Here is a 20635-nt window from a genome sequence, read left to right as displayed (position 1 = left end):
AATCTGCCCAACGCAACATAAGCACACTTATGGCGTGCTTCCTCTGCAAGTGTGCGTTCGCAAACACGTTGCCTCGAATGGCAGGCATTTAAATTGGCGCAAAACAACACTGACGTAAAAAAGACTGGCCCTCACGCTCCTGCGTTATTCAGCAGATAAATGCTTCTTGGGAGGCCGTTGAGTTACCATCACATGCCTAGTTCAAAATGCAAGCGAGCTCATTTGAACTCTATTTAGACTAAAGCCACAATCAATGGCGCTGAGCGATTTAACAATCCCTGCATCGCTTCTGCAGCTCAGGTTGAGAGCCTTGCGCCACATAAACTGTAGAAGGGGGCTGTGATGGAGCTAATAATAATTCTAATATTTGGGGTTTTACGTGCCAAAACCACTTTCTGATTATGAGGCACGCCGTAGTGGAGGACTCCGGAAATTTTGACCACCTGGGGTTCTTTAACGTGCACCTAAATCTAAGTACACGGGCGTTTTCGCATTTCGCCCCCATCGAAATGCGGCCGCTGTGGCCGGGATTCGATCCCGCGACCTCGTGCTCAGCAGCCCAACACCATAGCCACTGAGCAACCACGGCGGGTGTGATGGAGCTACACTTCATCACATTGAGGGTCATTCCACGCCAAATCAACCAGCGTTTTTTCGACCATCACAGATACAGCTGCAAAAATTTCCACATGTTTGTTAGAGTTCAAAACTCATCCTCCATGTTTATTTTTCCTTGCCAAAAATTTTGTAGAATTTTGAAGACAATTTGTTTTTCCTGCAAAGCTGAGCTAGACGGCATCAAGCAACATTTTTTCTCTAAGACACATTGCATTATCCACTCCTTCAAATTGCGTTTATGGCAACTAAAAGATGCAATGTGACTGCAAAAATTCCCAATTTTATAAATATTTCAATACTTCAATTGGTTCTGGCACTAACAAAAGCGTGTAAAATTGCAAAGTAAGTTTTTCTCGGAACGTAAAAAACCTGGAAGTCACATATAAAATATATACTGGTAGCCTAGTCAACATAGTACAGCTGAGAAATATTTAAACTATCAAAGGTTTAGCAGTTCGCGTCGAAGAAAACTGTAAAGTTCCATTTGTTTGCAAAAAGCTCCATATGCAAGGTAAAACAAGGTGCCTTGGTGGTCGGCCTAAATCTATATGCATTACATCATTAGATAGCCCTACGTGTCTACTATGCATGTGGGAAGGTATAAAAAGGTATTTTTTAAAGTGCCTCACAAAACCTTCTAAACGAACAACAAACCTTATAACTAAATGTAACCTTGTGGAAGCTATCAGTTCAATGAGGTCTAAAATAATCGCCGCTAAAAATTTCCTTGACATTACCTAATTTTCTAAGTGATGCACCACAAAAATTTTGGAACCACTTAAATCCTGAAAATTGCAAAGACAGTACAACGCCCTGCAGAGAAAGCAGAGACAGAGCTAACTTATTTAACAATTACTTTAACTCAGTTTTCACTACAGACGACATCCCACCGCATGTTGAGATTCATAGTGCCAACTACATAGAACCTCTTCAGATCGACGAAGCAGGTATTTTTAACCTTTTGCTAAAGATAAACATCAAAAAGCAACCAGGGCCAGATAACCTACCTAATGATTTTCTCGCCCACTACGCCGAATGGGTAGCCAAATATCTGCCTATAATCTGTAACATGTCATCAACTTCACGTACCTTGCCCTGTGAGTGGAAGATGGCACAGATGACACCAATTTACAAGTCGGGCAGTGAAGCTGATGTCGCCAACAATTGCCCAATATCATTAACAAGCACAATATCCAAATTACTGGAGCACATTATTCTTAAATATATCACTACTTGCTTTGAAAAGGAACGCCATTTTGACACTATCTCAACACGGGTTTCGTAAAGGTCTTTCCTCAGTTACGCAATTAATTGAATTAAAACACGATATCTCTTTGGCCACCGACAAACAAAAGCACACAAACCTTATCTCAACTGACTTTTCTAAAGCATTTGACCGGGTATCACATCAAAGACTAATAAAAAAATTACATGTAACACTATGTAAAGGACCAATTACAGGCTTGTACTTAACCAACCGGACACAGTTTGTAAAAATAAATCAGCAGAAATCCGAAGTAACAGAAGTTACATCAGGAGTACCACAGGGCAGTGTCCCGGCTCCCATATTTATTAACGATTTACACTCATCCATCAGAACGTAAAGCTTTTTGCTGATGACTGCATCATTTATAAAGAAAGTAACTCTCCTTCCGATCATAGTGTCCTCAACAATGGCTTAATAGCAGTATCAGCGTGGTATGCAGAATGGCAGATGACTTTTAATTTAAGAAAATCTATTTTGCCAAGAATAACATGTAAACAAAGCTTCCTGGCTCAGTATTCATCACGCTCAATCGAATCAAACTGGCTGGCATTCAAAACCACCTTGACTCACCTTGTTGATAAGTATGTGCCAATCATCACCATCCAACATCATAAAAATTCACCTTGGTTCACACATCGTCTTCGTCGTCTTAATAATAAGAAAAAACGTTTGTACCGCCAAGCAATGACCACACGTCTCCTGTCATCATGGAACAAGTACAAAAATTGTGATAAAGAGTATCAGTCCCTGCTTAAAACAACCCGTCGTAATTTCTTCACTCACGACCTGTCTACTATGTTAACCAATAATTCTCATAGGTTCTGGCGCATTATGAATCCGAGTTTCTATCCTGATATAGTACTAATTAATGCTGACGGACAACCAGTCACTGAAACTGAGTGTTCGCAGCTTTTAAACGATGCATTTTCATCAGTATTCACCAATGAAGATATAACTTCTTCGCCTATATTAGAGCCATTGCCTAACATTCCCATGCCAGAAATTGTCATCAGTGATTCGGGTATTCTTGCCCTGTTGAATAACCTCAAAACTACTACTAGCTCTGATCATCTTGGTTTCAATAACAAGGTACTTAAAAACGCTTCTTTAAACATTTTTCAGGTGTTATCAGCCATGTTTTCCCAATCATTATCATCTGGCATTATTCCTCATGACTGGCGAATAGCTAAAGTAATACCAATATTTAAACCAGGTGATCGCTCTGTCCCACTTAACTATCGTCCTATCTCATTAACTAGCAACATATGTAAACTTCTCGAGCACGTCATACACACACAAGTCATCAACTACCTAGAAGACCATGATATCATCTTCAAGTACCAGCACGGTTTTCGCAGGGTTTATTCATGCAACACTCAGCTCGCCGGATTTACTAACGATATATTTTCCGCATTTAACGAAGGATTCCAAGTTGACGCAGTGTTTCTTGACTTCTCTAAAGCTTTTGATTGCGTTCCTCATCACAGGCTTCTAATCAAATTAACACACTTAAATATTCACCCAAACGTTCTTGCATGGATTAAAGATTTTCTCTCCAACAGACAACAGTTTACCTGTGCTAATGGCTGTAACTCTTCTTCTGTTCCTTTAACATCTGGAGTCCCCCAGGGCAGCGTCCTCGGTCCCCTACTTTTCTTAATTTTCATTAATGATCTACCCAAATGTGTCTCATCTCGAATTCGATTATTCACAGATGATTGTGTTATATATCGTAATATTAGTAATGACGCTGACCGACTTTCCTTACAAACTGATCTTGATGCTGTGACCGCTTGGTGCTCTTCGTGGTTAATGTCTTTAAATACATCTAAAACCAAGCTAATGTCATTTACCAACCATTCCACTCGACTTCCTACCATCTACTTTCTCAATAATGCTAGAGTAGAACTTGCGCCAACTTACAAGTATCTTGGCCTTCATCTTCAGTCTGACTTAACTTGGCATTACCATATTAACACCGTCTTAGCATCAGCTAACCGAGCACTCGGTCTTCTTAAACGTAACCTCAAGCACGCACCTTCTCACTTAAAAAAAACTTGCTTATATCACGCTGATCCGCCCAAAAGTTGAATACGCTTCTGCCATATGGGATCCCGATCAAGCATACATAATCAACAATATTGAATCTTTGCAAAACCGTGCTGTTCGCTTCATCTTTTCCGATTATTCACGCTTCACCAGCGTCACATCGTTAAAACAATGTGCCAAGTTGGAATCACTATCACGTCGACGCCAGTTTGCTCGCCTAACCTTATTTCATAAACTTTATCACCATTCCACGCTTCACGAAGACTTCTTTTCACCACCCCCTGCAGTTTTCCCGTGCCGTGACCACGCTAACAAAGTAAAACGCATAATGTGCCGCTCGTTGCTCTACGCAAAATCCTTTATTCCTCGCACAATAATAGAATGGAATAACCTACCATCACGCATAGCTACTGAAGTTAGCCTACCATCTTTCCAAACTTTGTTGCAAGAAAACGGTTAGTGGTAGCAGATTAGATATTACTTATGCCTATATGCACATATTAACATATTATGTAAAAATGTTCTTGTGTTTTCATGACTAAGTGCATTTACCCCTTGTTCATATCTATATATTTTATGTTCCTTGTGTGTATGTTTATTTTATGTAGTTTTACTTCTTGTGTATATTTCATGTTTGTACCCCCCCCCCCCCCCCTATGTAATACCCTCATGTGAGGGCCCTTAGGGGTAATGTAAATAAATGTAAATAAATAAACAAAATACAAAACATTTTTCCTACTGGTGACCCGCAACTACAGCCAAGCAACACAAGTACCTTGGATTAGTGACTTCAAGTGAGTTTAGATGGGAGGCACCCGTGAACTGCGTTGCACATCCGCCTTAGATTAAAAGGTGACTCCGATCTGCACCACCTAAAGCAAAGCTCTTAGCCTACAGCACCTTTATTCAACCTATCCTAGAATATGCAAACATACTTTGTTTCCCGACCACAAACAACTTAATTAACAAGTTGGAAGGTGTACAAAGAAAAGTCGTTAGGTTTGTCTACAACAAATTCAATTCAGTCTATTCAATTCACCCTCAGAATTAACTGAAAGATCTGGACTCTTACATTAAGTAATCATGCTAAATTCACAAGCTGTTCCTACTCCTTGATAAGCAGCTGGAGATCGACAGCTCAAGATTTATATCTAAATGCGAAATTAGACTATCGCGCCACAAACATCTACTAACATTACAAGAATACCGTTTCAACACAAGCTGCCTCAGATATTCTTTCTTTCCAGAGGCAATTAGAGAATGGAATAGATTACCCGAATGTATAACTAGTAACGATTTGAGTAAATTCTGAACATTACTTGAAAATCACTTACGTACCACCCACAGTTAAAATGTTGTCTACTTTTCTTCTGTGCCAGCACAATTCTTGAATGTGATCCTTATGTGCTGTATGTCTGTCCGTAATGTTTTTACTACATGATTTTTGCTCCCTCAACCCCAAACAATATTCTATAAAATCTAACTGCGTATTGACACTTTATTTGCAATTGTTTTTCTTTCTCGTTTTGTTTTTCCCTCCCCATTGGGATTGGCAGTATGTCATAAATAAATTTATGAATCAATTCCGCCATTGTAGTGATGGAAATTGGTATTGCGTAGGAAAGCTGACTTGCAGTGCTTCAAGGAGCCTAAGAACTTTGCAGGAAACCAACTGACATGAATTTGCACCCTGGGCAGTTTATTCAGTTATGTTCCACAACTTTACTCCCTAGAATGAAAAACTCCTTCTGAATTCCATTGCTTTTCCAGGTCGGTAGACACTCCGAGCCATCTCAGTGCAATGGCAGTACACTTATGCTTCAACATCACTGTTTTCAACGAAACAGTTAGAGGTGATGAAATTTCTTTTAGCACTCAAGTTTAATTGATTAGGGTTGAGGATTGGGTGAGCTGGTATTGCATTCTAAAACTGGTGCAGCGCAACACAGAAAGGAAGGAACGGGCCAAGCCGGCCAGATGAAGGAACAGCGCCCTGTTTTTTCATCTGGCCAGCTGCCCGTTTCTTTCTATGTTGCGCTGTACCAGTTTTAGAATGCAACTTTAATTGAACATTTCTACTTTGCTGGAAACAATGCAATGTGTTTTGGTCAGGAATACTGCTCCATGTTGTCCTTTTACTAAATGCCAGTGTTCACAAAAGTATCACTGCCATCAAGGTGCACGGCAGAGTTAGCTTATGTACTGCGATTGCTGTTGCCAGTTCTACTGCCTGTCTAAGAAGACTGAGCCCGCATCCCAAAGAGTATGCCATTGCTTCTCGAATTAATGCAAGCACTCTGCAATGTTTGAATAGCAGGTGGACCCATTAAATAATATTCAACAAGTGACGACCCCTATCACTGCGACTTAATTGAGAGTTGCTTGCCTTTCTGGCCAAAAGCGTGCCCAATAAAGGGGCTTCTGTTTTGAGTCTTCGCTGCCACTACAACGCTTGAGCCGGCGGAGGCTCATTTCATTGTCACGGGACGGACGTCACCACAAAGTTAAACAGATACAGTCGATCCCCGACAAACCGAATTGCTGTCTGTATCAAACAGCTGTACAATCGCCTTGGAAATCCCAAGCACCCCATAGCACTGCACTATGCCTGCATCACCACCACAGTAGATGTAATGAATCCAGTACCGTTGCCCTGCAAGTGTGCTTCTCCTAACGGGGATGCGATCCCGTCTGGCAGATGTTATCATACGAGACATTTAATCTGAAAGGCAGTACTGACATGCCATTGAAGAAAAATGAAAAGGGTGTGTCTCAGTTTCGTTTACAAGGCACGTGGCTCGTGCAAACAGTTTACAATCGGCCAGAGCAGCACACCACTATGCTTCAAGAGCGCAAAGGACATCCCAGTCCGATATGAATTTCACAGGAATGAGTGGACCACAGTTGGCGTGGTCACTGAGCTCCTCTGGGCATGCGATGCCAAACCAGAGATGTGTGGCTGCCAGGTGCGTCTTCCCCTCGGCACGGGCTTTCAGATCGTACCTGGGTTTTAACAAAACCAGTGCATGTGCCCCACATCAGCCCTCTTCACGGAAAGACCGTTGTGGCGCGCAAGACTCGTCACTGCGCAATTTGCATGCCTGCACCGAACACAGTTTCACTCGTGCTTGCACAGTCACACGCGAGTGGGAATGGATGAGTGTTCTGCAAGCCGAAGGTCACTTCCAAAACTAATGGCACGTGTCGGCAAACTAATGCAGCGGTCGGAGGGACCGAGAGGCATCGGGGCCCCGAGCGACATGCAAAAAGGAATTGGTAGACTTAGAATGGCCGAGAAACGAGGACGAACGGTTACGGGACGTCATTGCCATCCTGCCGATCGGCCATTTAACGGCACATCGCAGAGCACCAACGAAATGCATATTCATACAGGCTGATTTGACCCCGTCGCAAATAAGAAAGCAGAACAAGTATTTCCGAAGCGCACGTGAGGCACACTGTGGTTTCGTGTCTTGGCAATGCAGGCTTTTGGCATTAATGCTGCAGTCACCGTGTCAAAGGCGACTCCACGTTGCGAATGACTTGCGTCATCAGTGTACAAAGAAGTACATACACTTTTGTGCGGTCGACACGGGCTTGAAGAAGCAAATCGGTAAATTCCCGCTTTTCGCAATTTTAGGAAACTGTCAGAGTTGTGCGAAGCTTTCAGGTAAGCTTCAGATAGGAATGTTTTATCATTCGTACTATCTACTTTGCGACGTCCTTGGAGTTTCATCTGTCCCGGATCGACGGTACCGCACGCAGGAAGCAGAGCACAGGTACCTGCTGATTTCGGCGGTAGGGCATGTGCAGGATGGTGGTCGGGTTCATGTTGTGGACACTGCGCATGTGGACCACCATGTGGCAGCGCATCTTGAATTCACGGTAGCAGACCGGGCAGACGGGCTCGCCCGCACGTGGCACAGCGCAAGGAGGCTCTCCGGCGAAAGGCTCCCCCAAGTCGGCCACACCCTGCAGGCTCACCGACACCTTTTGCCACGGGAAGTCGTCCGGCGGCACATCCTCTGCGGCCCCTACATGCATCGAGGGCAAGCACGACCGATTCACCGTGGCACTCGCAGCACCTTATCTCGCACTAATTAATTTCGAGGTTGGGCATCTGATTACGCAACAGAGACAATCAAAAGCACCATGTCACAATTTGATCTTACTGCAGCCCTACATGCACAGCTACAAGGCAGCTAATGCAGGCAGCTCACTACGTGCGAGCTCTGCACAAGTAAAGCTTGCACTTAAAGTTATGGAAGTGCATACAACAATGCCTTGTTTTCAGCAGCTGATTATCACCACTTTCATAAACAGATAAAAGCCCCCCAAATTGGGAGCAAGCATGAAAAATAGAAAATTAAAAATTTCAACACAGAACACGGTAGCATATCAAGAATCGAAACTCGGAGGACTTAAGCAGCAACTCCGCAATATTGAACCATCGGAATAAATTACTGCCAACCAGCAATTATTGCACCCACAGATAACGAAGCTAGCTCGATCAAAACAACATGCACACATTTTGGCAAGATCCAACTGGCAAACACGAGCCACATTATCGATCGGTCACTTTTGCCAAACATATCGTGCAGCACACCGTTTCGTTTGTGTGATGCACGCTGGCTTTGCCAATCCCCCAAAGGTGGCTTCCCCGATAGTGACCGATCCAGTACGACTCCCATTTGCAATGGAGGCGATGTCTTGGTTTGACAGAGCCTTGTCCCAAGAAGAAAAAGCACAACTCTCGTTCGTAGTAACGACAGACATCTGGGCAACAAAATAACCGAAACAACTGGCAGGCGGAGATGAATGCTCGCTTACTTTCCCACCCGAGACACTTGCGTTTCAAAGCCAGCAACTACCGACAGGCACGAAATATGAGACTGTTCCTCTCGGAGGAGTCCACAAAAATAAAGAACGATGCGACTGTCGTAAACACAACACCACATTCGTAAGTCCATGGTTAAAGCACATCTTCCTCTGTGCTTCCATGTGCCACGGCTTCGTGAAATCAATGAGGACATCACCTGTAAAACACCCGAAATGGTGAACGAGTTATGTTGGCACGTTTGATGGCAAACGCATTCACATGGACAGGCGCAACACACGGGATAGCCACATGCCAGCACTCTGCCGCACAGCGCACCTTGTCACTCAGCAGGTGCAGCTATGGTTCCATCTTCCCAACTATACAAGCAATCTTTCAATCTTTACGCACTTGTTTCGGCATACCTGCCAGCCTGTGAACTTTTAAAGTTCATAAAACTTCTACGGACACAAAGGGCGAGGCATGCTACACAATTTTTGTTACTGAACACACACTTCTTGTGGGATATATCTATGTACTTTGTTAGCAATTATCTTAGGCTCCGCACACAAGCAAACTTGGAACAGGGACCAACCACACTATATTTAGATCACAGCTACTTTTTCTACAACTGAACTGCAGCCGATTAGACCTAGTACAGGATCCTGTCATCATAAACTCGACCGTTCCCTTCTGGTATGCCGCACCTCGACCACCTACCACAAGAGGGCAGCACAGGCATCATCACATTTCTTTTTTCAGCATAAATACAGAAAGAAAAAATACACATGCTGGAGGCAAAGAAAAAAAAGCCACGAAGGCTTGACAGGGCTTGTACTGTTCAAACAACCTTGCAGCTTTCTTGTGACATAAGATCTAACAAAACACATTTTCACACTTTCAGAGTAAACAAGCTTTGTGTATTCACACACATTATGTCCATCTGCCCAAAAAACAAGAAAATAAAAAGAAAATAAGCACACATCACTTGAATATAATGATATAAAATGCAGGAGAAACACTTTCTTCTACGAATCCTTTACCCACAAATCAACAAGAAAATGGAACAGTTTAATTATCCAGCAAATGTAATTTTTTTCTCAGCTACGATATCGCGCCTGAATAACACCTGAATGACAACGATGGTGTTGGTCACCTTATATTCTTTTCAAAAAGGTAACAGGCGCAGCCAGCCCGTGTGGTCTGCCACGTTTCCTTTGAACAAATCAACCAGCGAGTACTGCACGCCCATCCTTGGCAGTCTTCCTGGTGGGCACCTTTCAGCTGCTTTCCTTTCACAGGCACAAAACAGAGCTGCCCTACGCTAGCCATTAGAGCCACAGAAACAAGAGGAGGAGGGTAGCAGAGCAGACTACACGATGCAATGAAATGAGGCCATCACAGGTGCCGCAAAGCTGGGGTCAGCTGGTGCAGCACAGGAGTGACCGACGGGAGAGGCCTGGAAAGTGATGTTGGATGACAGGGTGAGAGGAATAGAACGAGCTGAAGCAAAAAGACATGGCGAACACAGGCACAATTATTCTATTAATTAGGAGCATACCAAGGCTCACCTGAACGATCGCCCAAAAACCCCAAACCCCCGATGCTCTGCAACTCTGGGACAGCAGTGCGAATGGTGCCAGATAACCAACACTTGAGATTTAGCCAAGTTGGCTCCCATTACTTGCTTAGTAGAGCGCAGCAAGGCTAGGACAAAGTCACGTGAACACAAAAACACAGCAAGCTTGTCCTGTGTTTTTGTGTTTGACGACTTCGTCCCAGTCACACTGCACTGTAAATGAGGTAGGCTTAGCATTTTTGCACGCTGCAGTTATTGTAAGCCAAGTGTAAAAAATGGTAGAAAAAAACTCTCAAAAATGTGCATCACAAGCATTAGGTCCTTCTCTAGACAGAACTAAGTCCTTCACAAACATTGGTGGGGGCAAGACAGTCGAGCACATTATTCAGTTTGTGGGCGTTAATCTTTTTCATGATGTATTGCCAACTAATCAAATATCAAGCTCCTGCATAATCTTCCAAGTCAACTTCCAATATATTTCAAAATGCTTATTTGTTTTACGCTAGGGTATGCTGCCTCAGCTTAATATCCAAGTCATGATTGCTGATAGGAGCAGAAATAAACTAAAGATTGACTGAGTGACTGATAATAGTGAAAATGGCTAGAAGTGGCCGGACCATAAATGTTTGAAAATAACTGTTCATTCAAATGATAGAACTGAGAGTATATCTGCCATGAAATCAACCCGAATCCTCCCTTGCATCCCATGGTTTGGTTTCAGCATTTTCAATGCAATATTCCATTCTCCTCACCTCTTCAGTCAGTTTATAGTATTGCTTCCGGGTTATAACTGTTTAAGGCTAGTAGCGCCGCTCAGGGCGCCTGTTTCCGCTCCCTTTGATTACCCCTACCTCTTTCCTTTTTCGCTCGTCCTGAGCGGCGCTACTAGCCTTAAATTAAACAGTTATGACATACCAGCTCGCCCAAACTGCCACGCTTTTGACCTCCGGGTTATGTTTATTTCACTTGTACTATGAATAAAAAGACAAAGGAATTTTCTGTAAATAACTATATTTAGTCATGCTTACCACGGTCATTTGAATTAACAGCATAATTGCCTTCCTACACAAATAAACATTAGAGAAGCATCACCTTTTCGAAAATGCCTTGGCTTACATATACCGACTATCGTTATAGGTTTAAAATTTTCTTGCTTTTTGTTTCTTCTAACTTTTCTGATGATTTGTAACCCACTACCCGCTCTGATACTTATTGGTACTGAAGGTACCCTAAATAAAGTGTGAAAGAACTTTGTCCACTATAAATGTGTCCACATCTAGACATCTGCACTTTACCCCCTTGGTCACACAGATCGAGAAATGATGCTTGAACCCTTTTAAGATCTTTTTGCTACGTTTACACAAAGTGATGCTTTCAATTAGTGTCTGAATTATATAAATGCCGGCAGCATTCACAGAGACATATATTACAGCACCTTTCTTGAATTAAAACTTAACTTTGTAGCAGCAAATTCACATTTCAGAGCACTTTAAGCATCAACATTTCACATACAAGGTGGGTAAACAAGTAAGGAGCAAGTGCTTGTGTGGATGAATTGGGTTCAGCACAATGCGCTGGCAGGCTGGCTGGTGCGAATCCATAAATACTTTGTTTAGCGCAAAACGACGGACACAAGAAAGACGACCCCCCCCAAGAAAGGCGCTACTCTCAACTGGCATCATTTTATTGTGTCACTCCTTTATAGACAGCTTTATAGACAGAATTCAAAGATTCTGTCGTACGAGTGTGCCCTGGTGATCGGGTGTTGGTGGTTCCTGCACATGGGCACTCACTGCGCATGCTCCTCTAGCTTCTGCTGTTCTATAAGAGAGTGACGAAATAAAATGATGCCAGTTGAGAGTAGCGCCTTGTCCTGGGTCGCCTTTCTTGTGTCTGTCGTTATGCGCTAAACAAATTATGAATGAATTGGGCAACAGACAAAGCCTCAACATTTCTCACCCATTTCTTTTTTTGTCACTGCATCGCCTCCATTTCTGGCAATACTGATCATCTGCAGGAGTTTTGTACTACAAATGTCAACAAAAGAAAAAAAGAAATAAGGAAGAGTTGCTAACAGAACTAAATGCACTCATTCAACTGCAAACATTAAGCTACTTGCGTATCATTATTATTAGAAAACCTTAAGAGCACAGGAAAGACAGCAGATTAGGAAAAGGAACACGCACTGCGCACACGCGTGCAGAGTGAAAGCGCAGAACGTGTGTAGCCCTCGTGCCAACTTTTCGACAATGCTGCACCACCTCGCCCACCTATCCACCGTGTTACTTTTGCATGGCCGATATTCAGAAAAGCAAAAAAGATATTTATAGAACAACACGCGACTGCAGCGAATGCAGCAAGTTTCATAAAAGAAGGCCTTATGGTCAGTCGACTATCAGAACCATTGAAGCGGGATGTTAATAAAGAACCACAGATCCCCGGGGCAGGGAGGGGGGGGGGCAAATACCATGTCCACAAGGTTCCCCCCCCCCCAAAAAAAAGGAGTCCTTGTTTCGCACAGCAGATAAACGAAATTCTTAGCATAGCAAAGCATGTTTCTAAAGATGAGTTTGCACTTAAAAAGTATGGCCAGCATAAAGTTACCCAGCAAACAGCAATCCAAGTGTTTATTTGCATAAGTCTCGCACTTTTTTCACAGAAAATTGCTGCAAAGCCGCAAAGGCGGGGGGAGGGGGGGGTGAGGGAGGGTGCAAGAAATATGTGGGAAACATATTCTAACACAAGATACCAGGTGCTAAAGAAGAAAAGTGAAGCGGCTAAATTAACCACTTTCGTGCCCACCCAGGAAAGCTCACACAAAGTATTACTAGCCAGCAACATTTATATTTGCTATAAGAGCAGAGAGCGTATACTAGTAGCAGGAATTGCAAAAGCACCTATTTGCAGCCAGTACTGCTAGGCACAGAGGAAGAACAGTCTGAACAGCACCGCCCGTCTGCCGAGCGAGCCGACCGTGTAAACCCAGATGGGGCTTCCTCCCTCGGATGGCAGAAGGAGCGCTGCACTGCTTGGGGGAGTCCCGTCGTCTGCTACTGTAGCCCATCACACGAACAGTGTCATGCCTTGTATCCGGGCAAAAATGCGCAATTTGCAAAGATATTTAATAACTATTAAAATGTACATGTAGATGTTTGGTAGCTTTACAGCAGTAAGGAACAATTGAATGCAAAAAAAAAAAAAATTGATCAGCGATAATACCCATAGGTACACTAGGGCTACACAGAAAATGCCTGGGGAAGTTTATAGTAGGGATGGGCCAACTTGAAATTTGGAAGTGGGCCAACCTGAAATTTGGGAGGTGGGTCAACTTGAAATTGTTGAGTGGGCCAACCTAAATTTGGGGATGGGAAACTCGAAATTTTGTGGTATGCTCACGCATACTTAGACAACTCCAGTGGAGTTTCTGCATACTTTTAGCCCTCTGAAGGTTTTTGCCGTACATGCACAGCGGCAGTTTTCTGTCCCGCAAGGTCTTTTGCCGTACAGGTACGGTTCCGACCCTCCGTTTGAAATTTCGGGCCACAATGACGATGCGTGCTCACCGGGAGGTGCTTCCACCTCTTAGCACTTACAAGATGCGTTTGAAATTGGTGCTACCTTCTTGGGGAGATAAATAGAGCTGATTGCTAGCTTCAGCGCATTGCTCAAACTGCGGCAACGCCCCTTTGGCGGTTTCGGTTTCGCCGCGTGATCGCAACGGAGGCGCGCGAAACGTCATTTTTTTCTTTGTCGGCACTCTCTTGCAGGGCGGTGGAAGTTGATTTCTATCTTGATTGACGCTGCTCTTAACTTGCTTATCAGCGCCGTTTGCGAGGTATTCTCGCTCTCAGTGGCAACGCGCTTTCACGGTTTCAGTTCCACCGCGTCGTCGCAACGGAGGCGCGCGAAACGTGGTTTTTCTCTTTGTCGCCACGCTCTCGCAGGGGCGGCGAAAGTTGATTTCTATCTTGATTGGCACAGCTCTTTAGCTTGTTTATCACCACCGCTCACGAGGTATTCTCGCTTGCCGCGGCAACGCGCTTACGCGAGAGGGTGCCTCAGACCTCTGCCCAAGGCAGCCGCACACAGACACGTCATGTGTGCACAAACACAATTCCCCGCTCCAAGAGAACAGACACGCATTTTAGGTGTGCAGACTGCGATAAGGCGCTGTGCGTAGACCCGTGTTTCAAGGAGTACCACGCTCAGAAATACTATTGAACATGTTGCAGTTCTGAGTGATGCCAACACCAAAATACTGTTCTTAATTATTTTTTACCCTTTATTCCCAACCTTATACATTTTGTACATGCAAGACCCGCAATAAAGTAATTTGACCACCTGAGAAAGTTTTTTTCAAAATAATTCGACCCTCAAAGGGTTAAACAATATTTTGGTCCCAAACAATCATTAGAACATTATTCTAGCTATTGCATGCATCATTCAGACATTAACATAATGATCCGTGCTATTTGCCAAACCATGACCCACAAAAAATTGTAGGTGCAGCAACCTCACTCAGACATGTTCATGTGTTCTTCCACTGTGTTGTTATGGTCGCGTCGCCAATGTCAACAGCAGCCTTCAGCTTGAAGCCAGCCACGCAGCTTCCATAGGAACCTATGGAAAAGTAACACAAACAATTGTGGCATTAGCTGTTTACACGGAACTCAGAAACTTCAAGAAATAGTGAAAACCTTGCGACTTGCGGTTCAATTACGGTTGCGCACAGTGACAACGTACTTGGCTGCAACGTGCCATCACCGGCTGCAACAAGCAGACGATAGTCGCGGCAGCAATTCGAGGGTTAAAATATTACGAGAAAAGAAAAAAAAATTCTAATTTTGATGGCCAATGTGGTAATACGAAAATTATGCAAGCAAATACAGTACACACATTCGCTCACAACTGAATAGTGGTAATTTGAAAGATAGATTTCAATGATATGTACATCCGCTCCCTCTGAGTTGCAGCTGCATGCAAAAGAAGCTGTGCTTCATTTAGTTGTGAACTTTAAAAGAACACACAACAGTAAGTTAGTTTGGATTGGTGTCTTACTGACATCACGTTCACTTAGCCAGAAAGAGGTTCATTACTAGCCAATATGTTTGACTACGTGCCTCGCACATCCCCGCCAACACGTCCCTTCCCACATCCCTCAGCATTGCTCGCTCTACTGCCTGTACTATCAGTCGTTCATCCTCTTTTCTAATACAGTAACCAAGTGGGGACAACCTTCTGGACAGCACCACAGCTATCATCAATACACAGTCACATCTAGAACAACACGGTCATCATCATGAATCATTTTTCTATGCAATCACCAGCCCTTGTGTCATAAAAGAACTTTAAGACCAGAGCTTTCCAGGGATCGCACAGCATGCTTGACTCAAAATTCAAGGAAGAGGAAACAAATCCTATTTGTACACTGAAATCTCCTTCTGCTCGGCTACAATTTCCTGCAGCTAACAAGCCACTGAGTTGAACCCGTGCTTCAAGCTATTCAGGGCACTTTTCTAGATTGATTTTCACATCGTAACTATGTCAATCACCTTCTGGCATTATGGTTAGTAGTGTTTGACTTGAGCAATATTAAAGCACTCATTGGCAAAGCAGTTTCGCAGAACCCCACAAGGTGGAGGAAGGTTGACGAAAGGAAAAACTGTCATATACTCAAACATGTATCGATGCCACAAAGGAAATAAACACAGCTTCATCAGAAAGAAAGCTTTGCAGTTGAGGACCGGTCTGGGACCCATAAAGGTCCGGAAACCCATATGGGTTTCTTTGGTGGCTTCGTTCAGGTGGATGACAATATTTCCTCTCGCAAGATACTCCTTGTGCTAAAGCCAAATGAAACTTACCTGCTGCAAGGCTGTTCCAGAGTACAGGGCTTTTTTTTCTTTATTACCAGGGTTCTGGTGATGGTAACATTGATAATTTGGCATTCCAGAGGCGTAATACACAAGTCTAGTTTAACTTAATAACTTCCGCTGGATCGCCAAGTGGCGTGAAACGCTACCTCAACAACACCTCAGAAGCTAGCCGCCTTGACAGCCATGTGAGAAACGCTTAACAATGCATGCAAAAAACACACACCATGCAGCTTAGCCAGACGGAAACAATAGTAAATAAAGGCACCAACACACAGCAACAAAAGCAAAAAATATTGCTCGCATGGAATTATAGAACAGGTCTAGCCACACTGGAAGGCCCACTTTAAATAAAAATAGCAGGTACTAGAACCAGTGACAAAGTTCCAAATAATTTCTAAATGAGGCACTAACGTGGAAAAAGATGCCTGCGTATTGTCACATGGAGTGATGACGCATATGCTACTTCTCAATATGTGAACCATCCTTGAAATATGTCATAGCACAACCTTGTCTACACTTTTAATTAAAACATTAATTTTTCTAATGTTTTTCCTGGCTTCGTTGTCTATTGGTTTTATGTGGGGTATATGAATACTCGATTATTCTATTTCAAATTGAACAGTGAATGTTCGCGTAATTTGATTAGCAAATCTAATATCTAATATTCGATTTTTTGAATATCGTTACTTTCGGTACATGACCGAGCCGTGGTATGCGGGGGCAAGCCCAGCGTTGCCATGGCGCCCACTTTCTAGTGGTACAAGATTCAACCAGGCAAACTGGACCAATTGGAATATTTAAACACAAACAGGAGGAACAAAAAGCAGCACATGTGAAAAGCACGGAAGCATGTGCAAAGATCAGGTCCATTAGCCACCACAATGATCAAATTAGGCACTAGGCACACTGATTATTATTATGAAATTAGGCATTAGGCACACTAATCAAATCGCACAGGCAAGTTCAGTGCTCACACATGCATATTTGCGCGGTACCGATCTTTCTACCCACATACGAGCACCCAGATGAACATGGGACACTTGCTCGCAGTAGTTGCTGGCTGGTCAACCACAGACCCGAATGCCACTTCAACAGCCGTCAGTCTAACCCGTACGCGTGACCAACCACTGATGAGCCACCCATGGGAACATACTAGTGACAAGCTTTCCACGACAGTTTGCAGCCCGGTCTCACATAGGCCGATGGCAAATTTTCATCACGGTCACACCATTGGCTACAGTGTCTAGCCTGTTGGGCCTGATGCCATCAGGTGTCCGCAACTAAAGTGACGGCTTCCGAATCTTAAGTCATATTCCCAGTGGTCGCATGATCGTCAGAAAGCTGACAAATTGCTTCGCTAACTAAAGCAAGCGATCGGGACGACTATTGCACATTCAGAGCTGCCATCATTGCAAAATAACATGTGGTGGCCCCTAGTTCTAAACGCCGTTCGCAGGCACACAGTGGCCTCTTTTTCTTAGCTTCTAGCAGCTAGTCGCAAGGCTAGCTTTGGACTTGCATGGCGGGCTCTACAGTATCATGTAACAACACACTGATCCCCCACTGTAGATGCATGTACACGGATGGCAGATGGACAAAGATGAAACAGCAAGGGGGTGGCACACAGCACGTGCAAACTTGCCACGGGCCTTCCGATTTGCGACATCTCTACCATTGGCACCGATGGCCACACGTAGCGGTGCAGAGTGACAAGACACATTCCACACTTTTGTCTGTCGCGCAAATTGGCCTTTATTAACGAGCTCACGATGAACCACAAAAGCCTCCTGCCAGAAAGATGGAAAAGCCCTCCCGCTCTTCAGAAGAAAACTGTACAGCAAAACTTTCTAATCAATAGAAGATTGCCATTAAGCACAGTATGGCCCATTGTTAAACTGAAAACCACATTGGTGTTTAGGACAACTTGGCCATTTCTTCAGCTTCAGAGGGAAAACGCACTTAAAGCTACCAGACAGCCGTTCCATCAACAAAAAATATTTTCCAGACCTTCGTATACAGAGTTATCAGTGCAGGCGTACTAATTTGGCGTTTAGATGAATAAGAGTGGAGCGCCCTGTAACTGGTGAAATTGCAGTCAAGCAATGTGATCAGCCTCCCGAGCATGGGCAGCACTGTGTTTCCTGCACGAAATTTTCAGATATTCAATATTCAGCTTTTCTTTCTTGATTTTATTCAACATTCAATTCAATATCTACTACTCCGCATTTGCACACCCCTAGTTTTATGTACTCAATAAACTGGAATATAAGGCAAGAAACTTCAAAGAAAAAAAAAAAGCAGGCTGAAATGACCCTTTGTCCTATATAGCAGTGTATATAGTAGTTGTCTGGAGAAATACAGTGTGCATGATAGCAGACGCATAGCTCAAGCTGCATCCCTATGCAAATGTAATTGCTGGCTTTTTTCTGTGCACTCTTCTGACTAACCTCGTGCGTGATTTGTTTATTTTGGCAAAGGTAGAGCCTTTGGCATGTAATCAATTCATTGCAACACAAGCGCAGTGCAAAAGACGGGGACAAGACAAAGACACACATGGCGCCGATTTCCAACAAGCTTGTTGATGACGCATAGTACAGAAACATGAGCAGAGAGAAGGAACAGAAGCAAGCAATGCATCTTATCCCACACCTAATAATGAACGTATCACTTGCCACGCGTTAACAGTTCACAACGCAAACGCACGTTTCAACTGGCTTAGGTAGGTTATCTCACTTGGTGTCAGCATGACTGGCAGAAAGCTTGTGCATGAATTCCAACAGCTGCACATGTTCCTCAAGCGTGCTCAGAGGCAACCAGCTCAAACTGGTTTCTCACACGAACTTTCTACCAATTCCTTAACATTTTTTGGAGCTGTGCCTTTCGAGCAGAGATTTGTGCTAGCACGTTAAGCGAAGTGAAAAGCCCCTTCCAATTGGTACACTCAATTTGTGAAAAGGACCATTATAAATGTGAGCCTTGTCAGCACTCTTGGAAGGTCACACTCGCACTTTATGCAACCAAGTTTCGAAGCTCAGGTCGATTGCTATTAAGCACAGATTACCCAAACGCATTAGTAGTTGCTGTATCAGAAAAGCTTCCGAAGCAGATCAAATGTGGTGGTGAACAAGCTAAGCCTGGTCTGTTCAAAATGACTTGGTTGCTGTGCTTCCGCATCTACACAACACCAGCTGAAAAGGATTGGCTAGCACATTTTTTTCCTCTCCAGAAACACTACCCAGGCTTTGCAAGCTTGTGAATGCTATTGCAGCCAGCTGTGGTGGATGTGCTGTGAAACACAAAACGCGCTTTGTGTCCCGTGTCACAGCCGTAGTATACTTAATACCACTGTCCTGTGAGAAGACACACGTAAGACAAACCGGCAGCTGCCTCAATGTTCGTCTACAAGAGCACAGCAATAAGGTGCACAATGCATCGTGAAAGCGGCTGCCTGCCTTTGTTTTGAGCTGTGAAGTCCTGGCAAAGCACAGCTCGTGAGCAAAATCATAGAAGTGGGCTACATTAGAAAATTTGATAGCTCATGATTTGATGCCATCTGATAGTTTTCCATCAACCAAAATGCCACAAACACTGCACGTGTACCTTGTGTAACACACGGCAGGCGATGCTTGTCCATCCTGGATCGGACCGAGTCAGTGCAGTGTTGGTGCTCCTCTGTTGTCCCCGCACCACGCTCGTTTGCTTTTTGTCTGGTGAGCAACGAGTAGCAACATACGGGGACAGTGCTCGGCGGGGCTCAAGATAGTCGTGGAGACTTTGCCGACATGGCCGCTCAGCACCAGTTTGGAGTTTCTGAAGAAGGCGTGCAATATCGGCAAGAAAAACTGCACCAGCGTGCAACTCGCGTGACATGTATTTTCGTGGGCGTTGTGAGTGTACACTTTGTGTGCTCGCCACTCGGGACAGCGCAGTCAATTCACTGCAAAGCCATTACGAAAATAAACGCATTTCAATTATTTTATTTTTCACTTCGAGGCAAGAGATTGACCTAGTAGCAAGTAGTAAAAATTGATATAGTAGTAAATCTTACTCCTCGGTTCCTATAGTTCTTCTTTGTCACTGCTGCATATCGTAGTTGTTCACTACCAGGGACTAAAACAAGGCCTCTGCCCGAGCTACAGCATCACTGACAAGACGCAAGAACTGTTCCAGTTTTCGAGATAGCCACATGATGGTGCTAGTTATCTGGTCAGCACACGCTCACACAGGTACAAATTCGTGCAAGAGGTTTTCAGTGCACGATACAAAATGAGACACAGCTGCCACTGGACGCAAAGCCAAAGGTTTTGCGTGTTAAGCAGCTGATTTCAGCAGAGGCAGTTGTGCAATGTTTATGGACCACACAGTCTTGCCCACAGTGAAGTCATTTGATGACACAAGCAACGTGTTTGATGAAGACCACACTTGCTGGC

At 43.9% G+C, this 20635-nt stretch overlaps 1 protein-coding gene across 2 annotated transcripts in view; it reads right to left on the bottom strand.

Annotated features, from left to right (window-relative positions):
- LOC142558622 (uncharacterized) overlaps positions 1-20020 on the bottom strand; it is a 55686-nt gene extending 35666 nt beyond the window's left edge. The window contains exons 1-2 of one of the 2 annotated variants that reach the window (XM_075670797.1): positions 19806-20020; positions 7718-7968 (exon numbers count right to left, since the gene is read on the bottom strand). In XM_075670797.1, coding sequence (XP_075526912.1) covers positions 7718-7968; positions 19806-19839 — 285 coding nt within the window. In that variant the 5' untranslated portion in view covers positions 19840-20020. The remainder of the gene's footprint in view (positions 1-7717; positions 7969-19805) is intronic. The other variant, XM_075670798.1, reaches the window with a different exon arrangement.
- Between the last annotated feature and the right edge of the window lie 615 nt (positions 20021-20635).

This window comes from Dermacentor variabilis, chromosome 9 (genome assembly GCF_050947875.1).
Source record: "Dermacentor variabilis isolate Ectoservices chromosome 9, ASM5094787v1, whole genome shotgun sequence".
Classification (NCBI taxonomy): domain Eukaryota; kingdom Metazoa; phylum Arthropoda; class Arachnida; order Ixodida; family Ixodidae; genus Dermacentor; species Dermacentor variabilis.
Note: the sequence above shows the minus strand (reverse complement) of the source record. Positions and strands in the feature narration are given on the sequence as shown.